The 21,887-nt window shown below is 41.3% G+C and overlaps 1 protein-coding gene across 4 annotated transcripts in view; it reads right to left on the bottom strand.

Annotated features, from left to right (window-relative positions):
* Window positions 1-21,887, bottom strand: part of klf8 (Kruppel like factor 8) — a 66,610-nt gene that overhangs the window by 19,952 nt on the left and 24,771 nt on the right. For all 4 annotated transcript variants that reach the window (XM_080040800.1, XM_080040802.1, XM_080040801.1 and 1 more), the window contains exon 2: window positions 17,344-17,760. In XM_080040800.1, coding sequence (XP_079896926.1) covers window positions 17,344-17,760 — 417 coding nt within the window. The remainder of the gene's footprint in view (window positions 1-17,343; window positions 17,761-21,887) is intronic.

The raw sequence follows: 21,887 nt of genomic DNA, 5'->3' as shown, positions 1-21,887 counted from the left end.
TGAATCGCAGCTCATTACCCAACGGAAAAAAAACTTATCTCAAATTGCTTCATGCTGTACTACTCTGATGATTATACTGTAGCTTTACACTCTCAAGTGGATTTTAAGGAGCAAAGTTGAGATTGACCGAATAACTTTTTGTGATCACAAGCCAATGGAGCCTTTTCTCCAAATAAGGAAATGAGGGCATTTGAACGGACACGCTTCCACACACTGACAACTCATTTATTGTAATACTTGTATAGCCCTGTCATGTAAAGTTTGGCATGCACATAATTGAACATTTTATAAATAACTGGGTCAATTAAACACCTAGACAATACTGGGTTAACTTTACCCACAATCAATGGGTTTTTCTGGCCCATTTTCAGTGTTTTACCGCCCATGTGTACTGGGTAAAGATGAGTACGAGTGTGTTGGTGCTATACAGTATTATATTGGTCCACATTAGGTTGATTTGATCTGGTGATTTCTAGTATGGATTCCAATCTACAATAGATTACAGTGTTTGATGTTCACATGTTAAAAATGTCCACTCACACATTTTTCTTACTTTTCCTATGATATCATCCACATTGAAATGTTCAAAACAATACAAAAGCACTTCTCTGGGAGCACGCACAGACAACGTCAGTCAGCAGCTGAATGCTCTGCCCACCTGCAAACCAGCATTTTTCAAATGTATACACTGAAGATGTAGATTTCATTGTGAAAAGTGAATAATATTTGCAAAAAAATGACATTTTAAATACATTCTAATGGCAGTTACTCTGCAGGGCAAGTTTGCAAAGGTTAAAACTGTTAGAATAAGAGATGCTTTCAGTCTAGATGAAGACATCTTGAGCATTAAATAATTTGAAAACCTCAGAAATACGTTGGTAAATGTCAAAATTACCATTAACATGCATTTAACCATAATTCAACATTGCCAGGGCGATGCTTCCTCCCCAGTCGTGATTTTGAATATAAGCACGCAGACACTCTGTCTCCGTCTGTTGTCTCAACACAAAGATAAGCACCTGAGCTTCCTTTGAAAAGCATTAGTTAACCTTTCACTTGCCCTGAAGTCAAATACATTTGCATTGTTTGCGAGTCGGACGACGGCACAGGGCAAACAAACAATCTATCTGACACAACCATAAGAATCTGCCAGGATTGGAACGTGTCCGAATGCAACAACAGGGCTGCAGGATTCTAGCAAAATGTGTATTAAGATTTTATCTCTTGTGCGATTTTATATCACAATTCTCTCATTGAAATCTATTTTTTTAAACAAAAAAATGACTGACACTTAAATAGACACCCGAAAATCATATAATATTAAGTAACTGCTTTAGAATACATAATATAAATGAATAAAACCTAGCTCCCAGTTCATTTGTACAACCAGCTTAAAAACACAAGTCTACATCAACAGTTTGAGGTTTCAAGAGGGGACACTGGCAGGTTAAAATATCTATGGAGTTGTTTGCGTGAATGATACATTAATAGCTTGTTTTGTTTTACATTGTGTAGCTCACTGTGAGTGATACAGCAGCTGGAATTGTTTCCAAGCAAAGAAGTGAATATCCTTTTTAGTCAGGCTTTTTAATCGCAGAACTTTTTTGTTTTATCTTTTAGATTAAACAACCTACTGTTTTTATCTATCTTTTATAGCCTATCTTATTTATACATGTAGTGTGCTTTAATTTTTCTATGTATTTTTATTTTCTCTTCTACATATATTGGGATGTGTCGTGGGAGGGGGGGGGTTTAAGCACTTTGTGTTACAATTACTTGTATGAAAAGTGCTCTATAAATAAAGTTTGATTGATTGATTGATTGATTGATTGATTGATTGATTGATTGATTGATTGATTGATTGATTGATTGATCCAGTGTGACTTTAATGCATAGGGGAATCATATAAGCTATAGAGTCGTCATCATTTAGAAATGAGATCGCATAGATATATGAAATCAAGATCACTGCTTCTTCAGGATTCATTTTGCAGCCTTAATGCAACATGAAAACGCAATGGGATAGAACAAAAAAACGCTCGCTTAGCTATGGACGTGCCGCAGTGGAGCTCGCCAGCGCACTCCGTTCTCCCCCTTTGCACTTCTCAGTTCAACTGCTCCGCCATAAAATGGGTCACCCCGTGTGCACCTTGCAGTTAATTCATGTGCTCTCTAACTTGAATGGGAAGCGGGTAGCAGCTGTGACTGCAGTGGTGAGAAACGCCAGGCAGAGATAGATAGGGAGAGAGAGAGAGCTAGAGAGATACAGATAAAGAGAGGGAGAGAGAGAGAGACATAATCTATCCAGAAGACTTTAATCATGCTCTACTCACACTGGCTCTCACACACAGATAAAGCAATGAGGGATTTACGGTAGCAGTAACCTTATATGCCCACGGAGGGCTATTCATATGGTGCAGTGTTTATGATTATGGCACGATATATAGAGCATGTGATGGTTTATTTCTAATTTTTTTTTCCTGTATCACTATCAGAAGCACAGCAGCTATCGAGACCAACCCAGATCACTGCCACTAAGCCACTTTAACAAAAGGGTTTAACTTAATATGGAGGCACCGAAGGACCAGTCAACACACCTTTGTCACAGCCACATCACTTATTTAAAAGACAGGTGATACAAGAAGGGTTAATAATAGCAGTAGCTCCGGCACCCATTAAGATATTGCATTTTAATGATACAAATGTTCCATGGAGTGTTTACCATCTAAAAACTGCTAGGGAACGTCATTATGATAACTTTTAGTTTGGAAAGGTCTTCTTACCTTTATTTATACAGGTATATCCCATTGAGTCCGAAGACTCTTTTGCAAGGGAGACCTGTTCCCATTTACACGTTACCATTCACACACACATTCATACACCGATAGCAGGCTAACAATCGACATTCACACGAGGCAAGGTGGGTGAAGTGTCTTGCCCAAGGACACAACAACTATGACACAGGTGGCAGGGCGGGGATCGAACCTCCAACCCTTTGATCATCGGCCGACCCGCTCTACCAACTGAGCCACAGTCGCACAGGTGATAGGTATCCAGTGCACACATGCCTCTCAGTACATGGGAAAAAGGACTGGCACATTTTTATACAATGTCACATAAAGTTTGGCCATTGTGTCCCTATGAAATGAACCAGAGGAGATGCCAATCATTTATGCAGATGACTCTCTATTTACCAAAGCAGGTCCGTCAAATCACACAACTACAGTATGTTTCTGTCCTGTTGTATCAATTCAGAAAAAAATAAAATACTGTGGGTATATGACAATTCTGTCAATGGACTAATTTTATAGCTCCACCCTTTTAGGTCGGCTTGTGACCGCTTGGTACCCCAACAAAAGGGTCATCAAAATAGGAATGGTACGGTTATTTTGGTACCCATACCAACACCATAACAACATAAATAATTAGGTGCCGTACCATACCAAACCAAACTGTATCAATCAATGGAAACGAGGCTTTGGTAACTTGCTGAAACTATTCAGGCCATCTCCACTAAAGCCTAATAAGCTTTCAGTCCATGTCACTGTTGTTGTTTTTTTCTAAAGGGAAGAAATCAATAGGACCCGAGGTGAGTCCTAACAATACTGTGACTGTTTGGAAATGATAAAAGGTTCGGATGGAAGGAGAGAGGAGAGAGGGAGGATGACAGGATTGAGTAGAGATAAAGGGAGAAAAGCTCCATCCGGTATTGATCTGCTGGGAGTGTTTATGTGTCAATGTCATCTGTGATCAGCATTCATTTAAAACAATGTCAACTTGAATTGGACATCTATGTGAATGTACTGTACATAAAAATATTATAGAATTATTAGTAGTATTATATATAATATACATAGTGTGTATGTGTGTGTTTCGACACCATGTCATTGGAAATGAGGGTCTACCTTCAATGATCTCTCAAGTACAAATAAAGGTTGAATGTGTGTCTATTTGTGTGTGTGTGTGTGTGTGTGTGTGTGTGTGTGTGTGTGTGTGTGTGTGTGTGTGTGTGTGTGTGTGTGTGTGTGTGTGTGTGTGTGTGTGTGTGTGTGAGAGAGAGAGAGTGTGAATGACTGAATGTGAATGAGTGAATGTGCTTGGGATATGGACGATATAATAAAGACAGAGCAAAAACAACAGCTGGGGGAGATATCAACCAGGACGCATGCAGCTCCACCCTGCACGCACACACACACGCACACACACACACACACACACACACTAGCAGCTCCACCCCTGACAGCGTGACCCACCCAATGTAACACCAGCCGCCCCCACCCTGCAGTCTCTCTCTCCCTCTCTCTCTCTCTCTCTCTCTGGTTCGCCCACCTGTTAGCAGACTGATCCCAGCACAGCTCTGTGCGTCTGTTAGCCCGTGTTAACATGACTCTCGGCCCTAATGTTACCTAATAGGAGGTGCCGGTGTTGAGTTCTCTGGTTGCTCGGTGACTCGATCGTCCATAAAAAAAAGCCCACACGTGATGACTGTGCCTCTAACCTTGAAGGGAACTTTCCTAGACCTTTCTAATCGCATGCAGAGCAGCTCAATACACTGCAACTTCAGTTCTCATTCCAATCACAAGAGAAAAATGCACCTTTGGACACCCTTACACTGCTGTCCAAAGCACTGGTGGTAAATTCCCAAAAATTAGACCAACTTTCTGGTAAACAGGTGCAGGTGAACGGGTGAATCCAATAAAGTGCTTGGATGTCGTAACTATGCATCTGTATAAAAACAACATTAGGTCAATTCACCTTGAAAGTCATGTTACCAATGTGCTTGATTTTAACGTGTATTGGCATGATCAAATACCTTATATGAACACCTGATGACATGATGGAATTATAAGGGTTTAAAACCTGTCAGATTGTTATTGATGCTATGCCCATCCACTCACAAACTTGAGAAAAGTGATTCTTTCAGCCTTGTCAATGAAGATCTGGGCATAACCCAAGGTCTTTTTTTTTCCTCTTAACATATTTCACGGTACATATATCAATTTTCTACATTCCCCGCCCAGCACAATTCTCTGTAATTGTTTTCTAAGAATGCGTCTGAACATGTTGCATTGATTCAGCTGTGGAATATAATACAAAATGTGTAGGCGGAGTGAGGGAGCCTCGCGATTGGTCAAAACAGTTCACCTTGTGTCTCGTCTGTCCGGTTCTCAGTTACCACCTCAGAATCACTTGAGAATCAACGATGTGTGTAAGAAAATCCTGTAAAACATCTCTTAAAAAAAGTCAATTCTCCAGCAATTGAAGCGTGACCGGTTTCCATGTCGCTACAATCACTTTCCTTTTGCCCGTGTAATGTGACACACTTAAGATGTTCAGTGAATAATGATATCTAAGACACACAAAAAAAAGTCAGAATTTATGTTTAAATGACAAGCTCTTCAGGGAATTCAATGCCATATAAAAGCCAAATATTCAATTAGACAGTTTGTATTGCCTAATTGCAGACACCTCCCTCCTGTCAGATGCTGCTGAGGGTGGAGAAAGATGTCTACTCAATCCAGTAGCAACTAAATGACGCACCAAAGACGAGCCTATCGACCCATATTCCAAAATCATCACCTCAAAACCACAAACATCTTGGCTCAGTCGTGGCAGTCAAACTTTCAACACCAGCAATTCTCTTTGCAGACAATGTCGACTGCCGCCACACTTCAACTCGACTCAGGAAACAGTCTTTGTTTGTGTTGGAACCAGGTGTCCTTATCTCACCACAACAAAAATATATATATTTCTTTTGTTTTAACGACATCCTAATTCAAGAGCTGAATAGAGCCAATGACTTGCTAACGATTAGATTTTGGCTTCTGAGAACGGATGACGTATATGGGGACATTTTTAACGGTGGTGGAATTGGGACGAGAAGCAGTGATGAGAGGGAGAGCTGTGTGTGCACAGCAGCAGAAGAGCCATCTGTAGAGTTGGATTAACAAAACAATGCTGAAGGGGAAAAATGTCATAAAAAATAAAAACTCTCCACCAAGATGACAGTGTGCAGTGCTCCACAGATAACACCATTGTTTAGGAGAACAGTGTAACACATCCGCTGATCCATTAAATGATCCACATTACTCAGAACAGTTCTGAATAAGAAATACACACACACACATACGCACACAAACACACACACACACACACACAAACACACACACACACACAAATCTGCTTTGTGTCCAAACCGGGGCTGATGTTTTTTTGCCTCCTGGAAAGCTCGACTCTGGAGCGAGTGGGCTGCCAACAATGACATCATCATCCTGCACCAGCAGAGGGAGCTGCATCGGTCCAATATCTGCACTGCATTCTTCCTTTCTTTACCCCCCACATCATCTCTCTCTCTCTCTCTCTCTCTCTCTCTCTCTCTCCTTCTGCATCCCAAATTGTGAATGTGCTGTCCTTTGAATGGAGGGAGTGAATGCTCAACCATAGACACACACACACACACACACACACTGACTAACACTCATGCTAGCAAAGCCCTCCTGGCAGAAGCACAGCAAATAGGCCTCCAACCTCTCATGTCTCATGCTATCACACACAAACACACACACACACAGACTCACACACATACATACACTCAAAAACACACACGGAGGGGGTAATAGAATGTGTGTACATGTGTGTGAGACTGTGTATATGTGTGTGTTGTGGCCAGTCTTTGTGCATGAGTGCCCCTGTTTGCTGGAGGACAACTGACTTGTTTATGTGCATACATCAGTGACACACACGCACAGAGAGCCTCATTGTGTGTATTTTTGTGTATATATGAGAGAGAGAGAGAGAGAGAGAGAGAGAGAGAGAGAGAGAGAGAGAGAGAAAGAGAAAGAGGGAGTAAGGGGGAGAGAGGGAGAGATTATAGGGCTATTCAGTGTGCTGTGCTGGCAGGTATTTAGTGTGTGTGTGTGTGTGTGTGTGTGTGTGTGTGTGTGTGTGTGTGTGTGTGTGTGTGTGTGTGTTCGCCTTTGGCTGAAGCAGTGAGTTAGAAGGAGAGAGAGAGAGAGAGAGAGAGAAAGAGAGAGAGAGAGATGTTGAGAGGGGTTGGTCTGGAAAGGTGGAGGAGGAAGAGGAGGAAGAGGAGGGAGTGCTGGGGGAGGGGTCAGGCTACACAGTCTTTTCGGCAACTCCCGCCAGAGCCGCGGTTGCCATGGTGACGGGGCGAGCGGAAGCAGAGCCTCCCTCGACATATCCTATTAGGGCGTGAGAGAGAGAGAGGGAGGGAGGGAGAGAGAGAGAGGGAGGGAGGGAGGGAGAGAGAGGGAGGGAGAGAGAGAGTTTGAAAGAGAAAGTAGAAGGGGAACGATGGCGGGAGAAAGAGACAGACGAGATGTGACGAGATTAAGGTGTGTGTGTGTGCGTGTGTGTGTGTGTGTGTGTGTGTGTGTGTGTGTGTGTGTGTGTGTGTGTGTGTGTGTGTGTGTGTGTGCGTGCGTGCGTGTGTGTGTGTTTGTGGTGAGGGGAAAAGGCAGATATTGAAAAAAAGAGAACAAGTGTTCTGCTAAGTTCCGCGCTGCAAAATGACCCTTTGACCCTTCACCACAAAACGACAAATACAAGTCAACTCGTATGAACTAAAACAGCCTTTTCAACCATTTCCACTTCTTCACCTGCCCTTGAGCAAGGCACCTCACAGAGACGAGATTTTAATGATCAATCAACTAACTGAGAAATAGGCGAATTGACCGGTAGCAAAAGTATCATTAGTTGCAGGCCTACTGAAGTAACAATGTTGGTTTTACATACTTCATTTGGTGGACTTTAACTCTCCCTTGTAGAGAAGCAAATTATTCAATATAAGTCACTAAATTAAGGTTTCTCATTTGATGCTTCTTTGACTTTTGATATGTGTGCTTTCAGTCTTGGTTGTGTTTTGTCCTTAGGGGCCACCGTACACAAGTAGTAGATATATATCTGAATTTTTTTTTAAAGAATTCAGATGGTGTTTCTTGGAAAAACGACATCCTGTTTAAATGAAGGATGAAAAGCCAGAACAAGCAAACATTCATCTTCCCAGTGTTTATTGTTTGCCTACAGACATGACACAAATGCAATAAGAATAAATAAGTTATAATAGTGAATGTTAGCTAGCAGATGTAGCATTTTGTAGCTGTGTGAAGCGTTTAAGTGTCTGTATGTCTCAGTGGAGCGAATACCAAGAGGATCTGCTTCCTGGAGACTTTATCTTTGGACAGGAAACTCCACTCCCCTCTGTTCGAGGCAGCCACAGAGGTGTGGTCAGCACACACACACACACACACACACACACACACACGAACACACACACACACACACACACACGCACACACACACACGCCCCTCTGCTTAATGATCCCTTACGCAATACTACCCCACCCAGCCCCCCACCCTTCACTAACCCAAACCATGCCACAACACAACACACACACATATGGGGCTCCACCGGACCCCTCCCCCAGCTCTCCAGACCCTCACAGCCTCATGTGAACACACCGACAAAAATTCTGGCTTTTTCCCCTCAAACATAAAACCGGCAGTAAATCAGCAAATCGGGAATTTCTTTCCAATTAGCAGGTGGCTCGTTTGGCTCTTGTGGGTTTAAAATTATAGGCCAGTCTCTTCACCCACCACTTCCTTCACACCCTTTGACCACCCAATGCTTCGGTTACAGTTTCTGTACGTCATCTGGCAGAGAGCTCTTCTATTCAGCAAAAATAAATGATCAACTGAGACGATCGATAAAAATTAATAACTGAATCACTGGCAAATAACCTTCAACGCAGAGTATTAAAACAAAGGGCTTTTAAGATACTGAACCTCTAAGTTCTGATGTGCGCTAACAGTATAATCAGAACGGTTTTGAGACAAACAAATCTGGCAAATTAGGTGAATATTTAAGAATGAAGGTGTCTTCAAACAGTGAATAAAGCACAGAAAGACTAGCAATAAGAAACGAAAAGAGTTTTTAAAGTTTCAATGCTATACAATAGAAGTGCCAATAGGGATTTTTTATAAGGTTGTCAACCGATTGTTCGGCCGTAAAAAGGTGGGAACGGCACTTATGGAGGGAGTATATGGAACTGTTGTCATTTACTGCCAGGGAGAAAAAAAAATTAGGTGCTATTTCAATAATTATGATTTTATTGTTTGGCATAATTTTGCCAAATGAAGGCATGTAACCTTAAATAAAAATAGGGCCTAGTATTGAACCCTGGGGAACTCCATACATCATATAGCTATAGTCGGAGGTAAAGTTTCCAAGTGGCACAAACCCTTTGAAAAAACCTGATGGCTTTTTATACCTACAACACTGGAAACACATCTTCAAACTGCTTGTACCAAATAGATTGCATTGTGTCTTCAATTGTACTGAACAAGAAATCTAGCCATTACGAAGCTAGGGGCTTCATTTTATTGGCTTCTTCACTCGGGAGAGCAGATGTGTAACCTGCTAAGAAAAGCACATATGCCATGTTCATGAAACAATGGTCTCTTGTAAGTGATGACTGAGCAGGTAGTGTATCATGACCTTTGGCACAAGCATGGGCAGGTGTGATGCAACTTTGGGTCTGTTTCGCTGATAAGAGCTTTGGACATGTCCATTAATTTGAGGTCAGCACACAATGAAAACAACAGGGGCATTAGCTGAACAGCTGATATATCAATGGAAATGTTTGTCAAAGGCCATTATCTGTGAATTCAATTAAAAAGGACCCAGTTGTTAAGACAATACCTGAAAAAATGTGTTCTTTCTTGCTGACCACAGCAGTGGGAGAAAAGCAAATAAAAATCACAGCTTAGGGTCAAACAGGTTGCTTATGGGCTGACAAACAGTAAAACCAAATGTCTCTTTCCTGGATCATTAACTGGCTTAATTCTAGATGAGAGTGCCACCAAAAACACCCAAAAAAGACAGAAAATTTAAGCGCAAGGACAACCCCTTAATAGTTGCCAACCCTCCACCTTATCAACATGACATTAACAAGGTAAAACAGAATATGATCTTCTTTGATCAGGTAGAATCACTTGTAGTTGGTGAAGTATATTTCACTTATCAGCCTCTGCAGGTGACACACACAGGGTTCATTATGTGTCTGACCTTGTATTTGAACAAAACTATCTTGATCATGTGACCTGGGAGCACAATTTCGACATGGTAGGCATTGCTAAATTCTGTCCTAAAACCACATCTAAAAAGGTAAACAGTTGCTATCTTATCTATTCTTGTTAGGAGAGTCAGTTTGAGAGTATGGGCTTAGGATGGACAACAGCTGGTTTCCTGTCCTGCATGAGACTTCCAGCCACACTTTAACTGCTATCTCCCCTCCCAAACACACCACTCCCCGCTGATAGGGCCAGGCCGCCTACTCCACATCCTCACATGGCACCACAATTGTCCAATGTTGTCACAGAACTTTCTCAGCACCGTATGGGGCCCATTTACAACTCCCTGGTACAATGTACCCACCATCAAACACATGACAAAACTGGCCAGATATTCAAATCAAGCCGGCAAGATAATTGGCTCTACCCAAACACATGAGGTCAACACTACAATCGCACAGGACAACCCTCCACCAATCCTTTCAGTTACTGCCATCAGGTCGACGCTACAAAGTCCAGTTGGCACGAAAAAACAGGTATAAAATATCTTTCATCCCCACTGCCATCCCGACAATGACTAGTCACAGACAGGCAAGATATCCCACTCCATTGATGCCCCGTTTTTCAATTGTTTGTATTGTATTGTCAATCTTTTTGCATCATTTTTGTATTGTTTTTTTTTCATGTGAGCCTGTCAAAGACAATTTTCTACAACTTGTGACAGACAATAAAGTTTATTATCTTATTTTAATCTAAGTAGAAGACGGTTAACATTTCCAGTGTTCCTTTCATGCATAGATCCGGCTAACTGACTGAAATGGTGAGAATACCTTTGTAGAATTACAAAACAGCCACATCAGTCAGTTTGACAGGTAGCTAGCAAGCAACACACAAACATCTGACATGACAAGAACCCCTATCTAAGAGCCTTTTGGTATGTTGCATCTGATTGAAGACATAACAGCACTCTTGTCATCACTGTATAGCTGGGTGAAGAGGGATAACCTATGACCAAACATCCATCATGAATGCAGCTTTCAGGGAATGAAAATGTGTCACAGTTGAATGAAAAATATATATTTTAAAACGCACAGTGTGTAGTAAAGGTGTATTTTGGCGTGTTATAATGGTGAAAGCTCCGGATTGCAACGCTCCCTTGCTAACCCCTCCAGTTTGGAGCATTTACAAAAGCTACGGTGGCCATCAAGGACAAGAAGCTAGCTAGTTAGTTCATCCACTACTGATTCAAGTCATTCCACAATATCAATTGATGAAGTGAAGATGTATTAAGTTATGAAGAACTATTTTAAATGTCAAAACACTTTGATTTCAATCTCTGTGTTCTCACTGCCAAGCCAGTTTTCAAAAAACAGTACATTTATATTTTTGTAAATTGATTTTATGGCGACAGACAAAACATCTATCCCTTTGCCTCCAGTTTCTCTCTTTAAAAAAATGCCTGTTTTAAGCATTGTTAGCTTTCCTAAAACCATCCATAGGGAACAACAGCCTCAGTGTGCACAGAGCCAACTGGGACAACACAATTATGGGGGGGAAAACAAACAACAACAGAGGAGACAACAAAATATTTGGCAGTCAAAAACCTGCAGTGCAGCCTTTTCCCTTATCAGACTGTCCACCCTCTCCACCTCTACCTCTCCCCCTTATCTCCCCTCCTTCCATCTGCACTCCTCCTCTTTCCTCCTCCTCATCTGTTTCCCTGACACCCAAATTGTCTCTGAGTTCCAAATCGCTCTTTCTTTCTTTTTACTATTCTACATACTACAGGTGATCATAACAAGTTTTTAGTTAGTAGTAGGCGCACAAGTGGGTCATACTTTAACTTATGTATATCATCATAACATCGAGCCTTGAACTTGCCTCTTGCTTATACTGTATGTCCATCGCATTGCTGGTTGTTTTCAGTCGGAGGCTCTGTCAATATGACGTCATGTAACTTCCAGAGCGAAGTGGATTGTGGGTTAGAATCTCCCAAAAAGCTGCTGATTTCCACACTAACAATCACAACCGGATGTAGTAAGGCATCAGGGTATGTTTCAGCATGCTATATCTGACCACATGTTATTTAGGCCATCCTCAATCTATTTCTACCGTACTAAATAGCTGGGAAGTATGGGGATTGGAACGCAGGGTGATTCTCTTTCTCTCCCTATCTTCTCTTCCCTCTTTTACACTTCCTACAGCTGACAACACCCTTCCCTTGTTTCCTGGGAAGCATGTTGGCGTGGTTACCAGTGTATCATGTGACTGTGACAGGCCTCACCTTATCATTACCCGCCACGCCCTTATATTCCAAACACCAGACATTGTCACAGGTGTAAAAACATGCCTAGCTCTGCCAGGGCGGCATGCAAAGACACACACAGTCCTTTATCATGTATGAGTTATATACAGTAACTTATTTCTAATTAGCATTGATAAAGTCTAGCCACCACCAATAAGCATTGTGTGTCCCTGATCAGCTGGCAGACACACATTGGTAAGATATGAGGTGTGGCATGTAGATTTGTCTCTTAGAGGCGGGCCAGGTTTACCATGTTACAGTGAGAAAAGAATCCTTTCAGCTATAATGATGGAGAATTACAATTTCAAAAGGTTTAGTCCACAATTATAATACAAACAGAGGAGATCAAAGTTGTAGACAAGGCCCTGGAACATCCTATTCAGCTGATTGACAGGTTCTTTATGATGTGTCTAATGTTTGTTTACATCAGTCATTTTTGGAAACACAGATTTTCCACTCTGATCACTCAAGAAAAACTATATGCATATATTTCATGGTAGAGCACAATTCACTTTGGGTCTGCTGAATACATTTGGGGTAGTTCTCAAAACTACAGTATGTAGGAGAATAACAATGGCTCAGAAAAACTGCCAGATCATCCAAAGTCAAAAATTAAACTGTTAAGGTTTAAAAAAAAAATAAGAAGAATTTTCATAATGCAACATCTTGAAAAACATTGCCAAGCACTGACTGTTTTTTTTACCAATTTCCATCAGAACCTCATATGATATAAAGGATGTACACCAAATAGGAGATTGCCTGGCTTGAAACTGAATGTATTTATGTAGCAGTTGGGTCTTCAGAGCTACAGTATTTATATATGACATGTCTATGTAATTCCATCTCCTTTAAATCAGCTTGTCTGTCCACAATTTAAAGGCTCTGACTGCCAATTTCATCTGAGACGTGTATATCTGAGATATTTAAAAAAAAAACATAAATTGAAAAAATATAATAAAACATTTTTTTGAGATGTCGACGGAATCTGCTTTAGAGACACTCCCCCGTCGTAGTAAATCATGAGGAAAAAGCTGCAGTTCTGCCCTCTAAATGAGCTTAATTTATTAGGGCCAAAATAGTTTGATCCTGAGAAAATAAAACCACTGGAGCACAACGGAGACGGGCAGGAGTTTATCTCCTCAAAATGATTCACACTGTCAGACATTGTCATTGTCAGTGTGCGTGTGTGTGTGTGTGTGTGTGTGTGTGTGTGTGTGTGTGTGTGTGTGTGTGTGTGTGTGTGTGTGTGTGTGTGTGTGTGTGTGTGTGTGTGTGTGTGTTTGGGGGGGGGGGGCTCTGGTGCTGCCTTGACCTCTGACCCCCTCACTATTCCTCTCATGGAGCCAGTTCTCCAGACACTTTCTTTCAAAGTCACTCAGGATTACAAGCAAACAAAAAGGTCAACTGTGTTGCTCAAAATGCAAAACACAACGCAAATATCATTGCGCTTTCAGAGCAATTAGGTATTCATTAACTATGTGTGTTTCTTTGATTTATCTATGTCTTTATATCCAGCCATCATCCCTTACTTTAGTGACATCCAGCTGATTGAGCACAAAGGCTTATACAGTGTATTTATACAACCTAAACTGTACAAATGTAAAAGTTAGGAAAACTTCCATTTTCAAGGCTATAGATTTTTGAGTTAGTGCCTACATCTGAGCCACATAATATATATATATATATATTTTTTTAAGATAACTTATCAGTGGCCTTGAAATGTTAATTATTCCTTAATTCTTCATTTTTACAGTGATGATACAGCCTCCTGTCATTCTTAAATATCCCAAAAATATGGCAGACTACACATGTTCTGTTTTTCAGAGCTGATTCACTTGTCATTCACACAGTTCCATTCATTGATCCACTGGTGACCCATAGTTACTGTTATGCTTTGCTCAAAGGCTCTCCAGCAGCAGCAGCAGCAGTTACTGTGGACAATGAGGTTGTTCCTCATTCTCTTTCCCCCCATCCAGAGATTTCCTCCTGTCATAGGGAACTGCTGAGCGTGCCCTCAATAAACCGCTGTATTATCCCCAAAGGTGCCATTGTGTGCAAACATGAAAATCATCATGTAATGGATTAATCATTTATCAGACGAAAAAATTCCAAATGCTCTCTTTGTAGCTTCTCAAATCTGTTAAATGTGCCCCTTCCGTCTCTTCAAAGCTGAAATACATCAGGATTTAGACTAACAAAGTCATTTGAGGACATCAAAATGGGCTCTGTGGCATGCAATTTGTATCACTTTCGGATGTTTTAGTGACAAAACGATTGATTTATAAGCTAATGATTAACTGAAAGCTTTTTCTTCCTGATTTGAAACCCCAATGAGAGGTAGTTCGTTCCAGGGACGTACCAGTTTTTTTTTAAATATCCTGTTTTTTTTTGCAATAAGGAGAAGCAGAAATAGATTTGGGAAATGAGCAGATTCCAAAACCAGCCTTCTAAGCTTCACCAACAGTTACTCATCAAACTACAACAATTCAAGAGATCATAAAAACTCATAAACTCTCACTTTTCTATACATTTCAAGAACACCAAAGCCTTTGAAGCGCATGACCTTCATCCCAACCATCTCCAAAGTCCTCCTGTTCCTTACAAACACTCCATTCATCACTGAGGCTTGATCCATTACTCCAAACCCCCTTAGAGAACACACCCAGACCTCCATACATCTCTCCAGTCGTTCACTCCTCCATCAATTCTGCGGCTTGCTTTTCCCTTAGTCCATCTCCATCAATCATCAGTCAATCTCTCATTCCTGGCTACGCCCACCAATCCACTATTCACTCCACTATATACCCACAATTTTCATTTCGCTCAGTCCTTCCCCTTCAATATCCTCTACATCCTCCTGTCTTCATAGGTAACTTCCTCCATCGAATATCATTTGCCAAAATAAATGTCCTGCTTGGTCGTCATACGGTTGTGGTGATAGTTTGGAACAATGGCTAATGGCTGTGATAATACAGTCCACTGACAAAGCATCGATATTGTGCCAAATCAGCCATCTTTGAGGGCACCGTTTGAACAAAATTACCTTAAAAATATGACGATAGGACAATTACATTTAGAAATTAGTTTTGAATTTATTATATAAACTCATATTTGTGGTCAAATGCCACAAAAACACAGGTCGAGGCATCGTTTTAGCTTTCAGTGGAGTTCTTAAACCCCCATGTTTTCCTATCATTTGGAGCAAGCTGTCATCGACATCTATTCAAAGTCAAAATGCCGCAGCTCCTTATGTGTTTAAAAGACAGATTTTAAGGAAAGCCTTTGCCCTGTTTGACTGTCTGTCTGCCAGTAGGATTTTCAGAAAACTAATGACATTCTTAGTTTGTTTGGTGATATCAATCTGCGCTTTTGCCTTTCATTACCTACCGCTGTCACAGAGAGGACAACCACCGTTCACAAAAAAACACACATTGCTTATTAACCAAAGACCTACACGTGACCTTGTACAAACATATTTGCTCAGGAGAGAAATGACAAAGTAGCTGCTGACATGTTGACACTGAATAGCACTCATTATGCATAACAGCATATTGATGTAGAAGATATGTAAACCTGCAGAACTTCTGTATTTGGGTTTCTAATGAATAGCTAATGCCAGAAATCGGATTTAACAATCGTTTTAAGTATTAAGTATTTAAGAGATTTAAAAGAGTTACATTTATAATCAATATCAAAACTGTAGCGCAACATTCGAAAAATTGAATCCACTGTCAGAACATTATCAACACAACAAATCAAGGACTTTCGTCAGGGGTCCAGAAAGCCAAGTAAACACATGTGCATGAGAAATGCCTCCTCATTCAAACAGAGAGATTTGGTCGAAGAAGAAATGCTTGGTCATCTTGAAAACAAGGTACACTTGGCTGAACTATTGGCACAATGCAAAGTGACTTCACCCAGCACGGCCTTATCAATTCAAATACATGCTGGTCGATTATTTGGTAACGTGAATGTCCTATTTCTACTGTTTACCAGGTGAGCATGGCAACAGACAGATAAAAAAGAATATTGCTGCAATAACTGTCCAGGGTTGTACAATCCTTCTCTCCTTGGTGTTAGGAAATGCCCTGCAGAGAGTTTCACCATCAGTTTTTTTTTTCCATCATGCACTTCATGAAAAAATTCCAAATGTCAAGAACTAACTTGACCTTTCCAGATTAAGTCGACCTTTTGAGACTACATCAACCAGTGCATAGGACCGCCTCAAGAGAATGCCTTGTGTGGATGACTCCCAAGGACGTAATGGCAGAGACCGGTAGGCTTGAGCAGCTAGCATAGCCATCAGTCACTCCCCAAACTTTGATTTGATCGACCAGAAAAGTTGAAATTATTCTCGACATTTTGCCATTATTTACGATATTTCAGCTTTTTTTTCCAAGTGCTTAAAAAAAAATCTTCCTAGATTTTTTCTTAAAACCGTACCCTCAATTTTAAGGTAAGAGACGTATCATTGATCAAATCTTGTTGATGAAAAGACAAGCCTTCTCTAGTATCGCTCTGATTTCAGCCTAAAATGTGTTCCGAGTGTGTGACACTCGACATGAACCAACATGCCTGAACATGTCCGATGCATGTGGGCGGCCACACCCACCTAGGATCCTCCTGACTCTCATCCATCCATCCATCCATCCATCCATCCATCCATCCATCCATCCATCCATCCATCCATCCATTCTTCCATCCATCCATCCATCCATCCATCCATCCATTCTTCCTTCCATCCATCCATCCATCCATCCATCCATCCATCCATCCATTCTTCCATCCATCCATCCATCAGCCCCACACCACAAGCTCGACTGTGTTTTGTGCCCCCCACGGAGCCTTGAAGGCTCTGTGGGGGGCACAAAATACCAAACACCATCCCACACACTATCCTCAATCAATCAACCAACCAGCTCCCTCCCTGCGCCCGACCCTGCTCACCGTGCACTCCATCTCCTCAGGCTCTGGTTTGATCTGTACGGAGGGCATGTCTGTCTCCTCCTCCTCCTCCTCCACTGCCTCCTCTACTTCCTCCTCCTCCTTCTTCTTCACGGATTGTGTCGCCACTTCCTCCTGCTCTTCTTCTTCTTCTTCTTCTCCTATTTCCTGTTCCACTTCCTGTTCCACTTCCTCCTGTAATGGCGTCCCAGGCCCTGTCACCTCCTCTTCTTCCTCCTCCTCCTCTCCCTCCTCCTCCCGGGTTTGGGGCGGCGGTGGGGATGGCGAAGGCGGCGTTTCTTGTTTGTTTTGTTTTTGTTTTTGTTGTGACCGTGTCAGGGCGCTCTGCCGGGTGGCCGGGCTCCTCAGCTTCCTCTGGGCGCCGCCGGCACTCTTCTTCTGCTTAGGAGTCGACTGGCACTGAGGACAGACAAGAAGGTGAGACGGTTAGAACGAGGGATCTCCATTTTCGAGTAGAGGAAAAAATCTATCAATCAATCTCTGTCTAAAAGGTGGAGTCAGTGATTCTGGAGAAGGTTGGTTGTCAAAATCACTTTTGGTCAGTCAATAAGGAAAAAGTGATTTTGACAACAATAATTCTCAAGAATCGCTGACTCCACCTTTAAAGTACAGAATCGCAATTCAACATGGTCCCAATAAATGTTCCAAATAAAATACTAAGAAATAAAAGAAACATATTAGAAATGTCAATACCAAGGGTTGTAGCAAGCAAATGACATAAGACATCAAACAGATGCTACAAAATGGTAGGAGGAAGGCAAGGAGAAGGAGAGAGAGAAAGGAGGTGATAGGTGGGGGGTAGTTGGGGGTGGGGAGAAAATGACAGAGAGAAAAAACAGTGGAAAGAAGGGTGTAAAAAAAAAGAAAAGACCAAACTTCCAGGCCAAGAGTGAAAAAGGGGGATTTGTGAAAGGAATGAGGAGTAAAGTGGGTAAAGGGGGGATGGAAAGGAAGGAAGCAATAGAAGAGCTACAGGGAACTAGGAAGCAAGACAGGTAGTAGAGGAGGCAAGACAGGAACTGGCAAAAGCTTGAGACTGGAGGAAAAGAGAAACCATGACAACGTGTGAACAAGCATTACCTCTGCCCTAAAAAGCTGGCCACAGAAAACCCCTCCTCAACAAAAAAAAGAAAAAAATCTCACAGAAGGTGTGGTTGAGTAAGGGGGTGGTGGACTTAAACACACACACACACACACATTAAATTCTGACTTAAAATATAGATAGAAAATGAAAAGGCAAAGAGAGGAGGCATAGAAACAAAGGCCTAATCCTGAGGCTTGCCAGTGAGGGAATGAGCGAAAGAGAAATAACAGAGAGAGAGAGAGAGAACGCGAGAGAGCAGGGAGGAGTAGCTGTGAACTGACCCCTCCCTCCCTTTCAGTGGCAGGCAGGCGGACACACCCTTTTCTGGAAGCCGAGAGAGATCGAGAGAGAGAGATCGAGAGAGAGAGATCGACACACACACACACAGATAGAGAGAGGGAGAGAGAGAGAGGGTGAGGTGTGGGGAGTGCCGAGGCAGAGGGACTCAACACACACACACTCACTTCTAGAGAAGCACACACCCCTTCTCCTCTTCTTCTCTGTCTCCATTTTCTCTCCGTGTCCACTTCCTTCCTCAAGACATTTAAATGTACTACTACTAGGCCTACTTCAAGACCCCATTAGATTTAGCAGTGATCACTCTACATATGAAACAGTGAGGGACATATTATACTTGTGTAAACCATCTTCTTGAAGGTTTAAGTCCAATTCAATTTCAATAATTAGTGGAAGGCGTTAAGCTGGTTATCATCTAAAACGGGTTGACACTGACAATACGGGCAATTCCTGGCTTTCTAGATGAGATTAGATTAGATTAAGGCATTGTTATTGATCCCAAGAAGGGCAATTCGTTTAAAGCTTACCTCATCCACAATCACACGAACAACATTCAAAATGTTACATGTCAAAAAAAGACATCTTCCGTATCAGAAACAATATTTTCTCCTCAGTACTTCATATATAGAGAAGCTTTCAAAATAATGTTTTACATTTAATTTAACAAGCTTTCTGTCCTTGACTTTAATGAAGCTAATTAAGAAAAAAATTTAATTGACTTGTTATAAAAGGGTATCTTAACCATTCAGGCCTCTTGATCACAATTAAATAAAATACCAAAAAAAAGGGAACAGAAGACGTTTTTTTTTCGTATTTTTTTTTCTCTTGAAAACAAGCTTGAAAAACAACCTCAAAGACTATAGGTATATAGATATGAACGTAGGAGTTAAACAAATAAATCTTTACTCTTTTACTGTGAACAACCTGTTTCGTGAGACATTTTTTATAGTGGTGATGAAATTAAAAAGAAATCTGACTCTAAGCTTCCATGGAAAACTATCTTATTGGTTGTGCGGTTGAACCTGTTACTAAAGTTAAAATAATATGCACTGACTGATGTGATGTTTTCAGAATGGCTAAGCATTGATCTGTGAGACAGAAAATCAAGGTGGAATAACTTTACACCTCTTCTGTCTTTCTCAAATACACAAACTATAGTTGTCTTACTTCCTGTCTGAGGTAGCAAACCTCCCTGTCTTTCATGGGAAATGTAGTGCTATTTGGCTAAATCTACCAATTATACTATGAGGATGAGAGTTATCAATATCCCTCTATGAATTAATATTGTAAATCACGGCGACGCCCAACTGATTGCTATGTAGGAACATTATGAAAACGTACAGTAACTGATAAGAAAGATGTTCAAAATTGAAAATTATATAAAAAGATTGTATTCATTTTTTTAAGTAAAAGTGTAGGCCTAATGCTAGTTTAGGTAGTGGGTATAAAGTTTAAGCTGAAAGTTACTGCATCCACTAAAATATACTAATATAATACAAATGTAAACATACTTACGTAATCAACATTGTATTCAGTAATGTCCTAAAGGAAATCTTCAACCTCAACTTGCCATTTGTTTAGACGTAAGAACAGAAGTGGCAGTGGTTGTATAAGTAGCATAAAAACAGGATAGGAGGAGTTAAGGTGAACACACAGCGGCTAAGTGTCATATCATTGCATGCATGTTGATCGATGCGATACCAAACAATGGCGGTGGATCAGTCTTAAGCACAGCACGCGTCATACATGAGTATGTCAAATAGTACTTATATAAGTACACAACGTACAGAAGCCAGGATGTACAAAGGTTTTATCAGAGGCCAAACAGTGAAAACAAAGTGCTTTATAACGGCCATAATACACCGCTCCAGTGTGTGTATAAGGGTGTTCATAGAGAATGTATTGAAAGGTAACAGTTTTAAAAGAGGTAGTGGTAGTATGAAGTCACGGTGATAAAATGTCAGTCTGTCTGCAGCAGCGTCGTACCACAACTTCTTCCTAATGTTTCATTTACACACACTGCTGTTGATTTATGAGTCTGTGGTTAGCATCTTGAGTTTCTCCACGGCATGTAGTCAATACATCAAGGCTGAGTTTTCAGCTGCTTTTGAAAAACTCAATATTAAGAGAGTGTGTGTGTGGTTTTCTGGATTTTCTTTTTGTCTGAATACATTGCTCAGAGCAGCCGTAAAATAAATCCCAGCTCTTAAAATAAAGACTTCCATACAGTGATACTAACAAGTGGTTGTATTAAGTGTATGTTTTTCTGTATGGGCGCGCACGCACGCACGCACGCACGCACACACACACACACAAACACACACACACACAGACTGTTAACCATGGTTGGGTGTTGCAGGCCGACATGTGACCCAGGCTCCAGCAGATTCCAGAGCGAGGTGTGGCCAATCAGCCTGGGTGTGGCAGCGAGCACCATCCAACTCCCACACACACACACAGAGGACACACACACACACACACACACACTGGTCTCTCAGTCCTATTGTGAGGGGGACAGAGCCCCCTCTGTGTCCCTAAACAAAGGTAAAGGCAGCTTGCAGTAACACCTCCCCCCTAACCGACCATACAGTCAGGGGTTTGAAACTACACCAAACACCATCCATAAAACATTTGAATGTATACCGCATTTTGATTTATATTTTCTTATGTTGTGGGTTACCTAACCATTTTTTTTATTGATGCCAAACAGACCAGTTATTCTGTCTTCATCTCTTCAGTTCAGTTTTCAGGAGAGGGGTTTATCCCAGAATGATTTTATAAAAATGATTCTTCATTGACAGTTTTGTTAACTCATTTTCGTACCAGGCTTTCAAGTTGAACCTGTCAATTCAATTCAAATAAGCTTCATTGGCATGACTATTGTAGACAGTATTACCAATACCATTCTGCTCTGTGGAGGTATCGGAATTAAAAAGAGAAAAAAGAAATGCCCGTCCCTCAACAATCAAACCAGCCCTGAATGAAATGGATTCACACCTCCTCAACAGCTCAGTCTAACGTGTCATCAAGTTGTTAATTCACCCGACAGAGCGGTGTAAACAATCACTGCCTGTCGTTAAGTCACACGATGGAAACTCACTCATTTCCCTGTGAGCCCATTCACATTCTCAAATAGAATTTTCCA

This window comes from Ammodytes marinus, assembly GCF_949987685.1.
Source record: "Ammodytes marinus genome assembly, chromosome: 14".
NCBI classification, from domain to species: domain Eukaryota; kingdom Metazoa; phylum Chordata; class Actinopteri; order Uranoscopiformes; family Ammodytidae; genus Ammodytes; species Ammodytes marinus.
The sequence above is the reverse complement of the archived record's forward strand: the minus strand, read 5'-3'. Positions and strand labels throughout refer to the sequence as shown.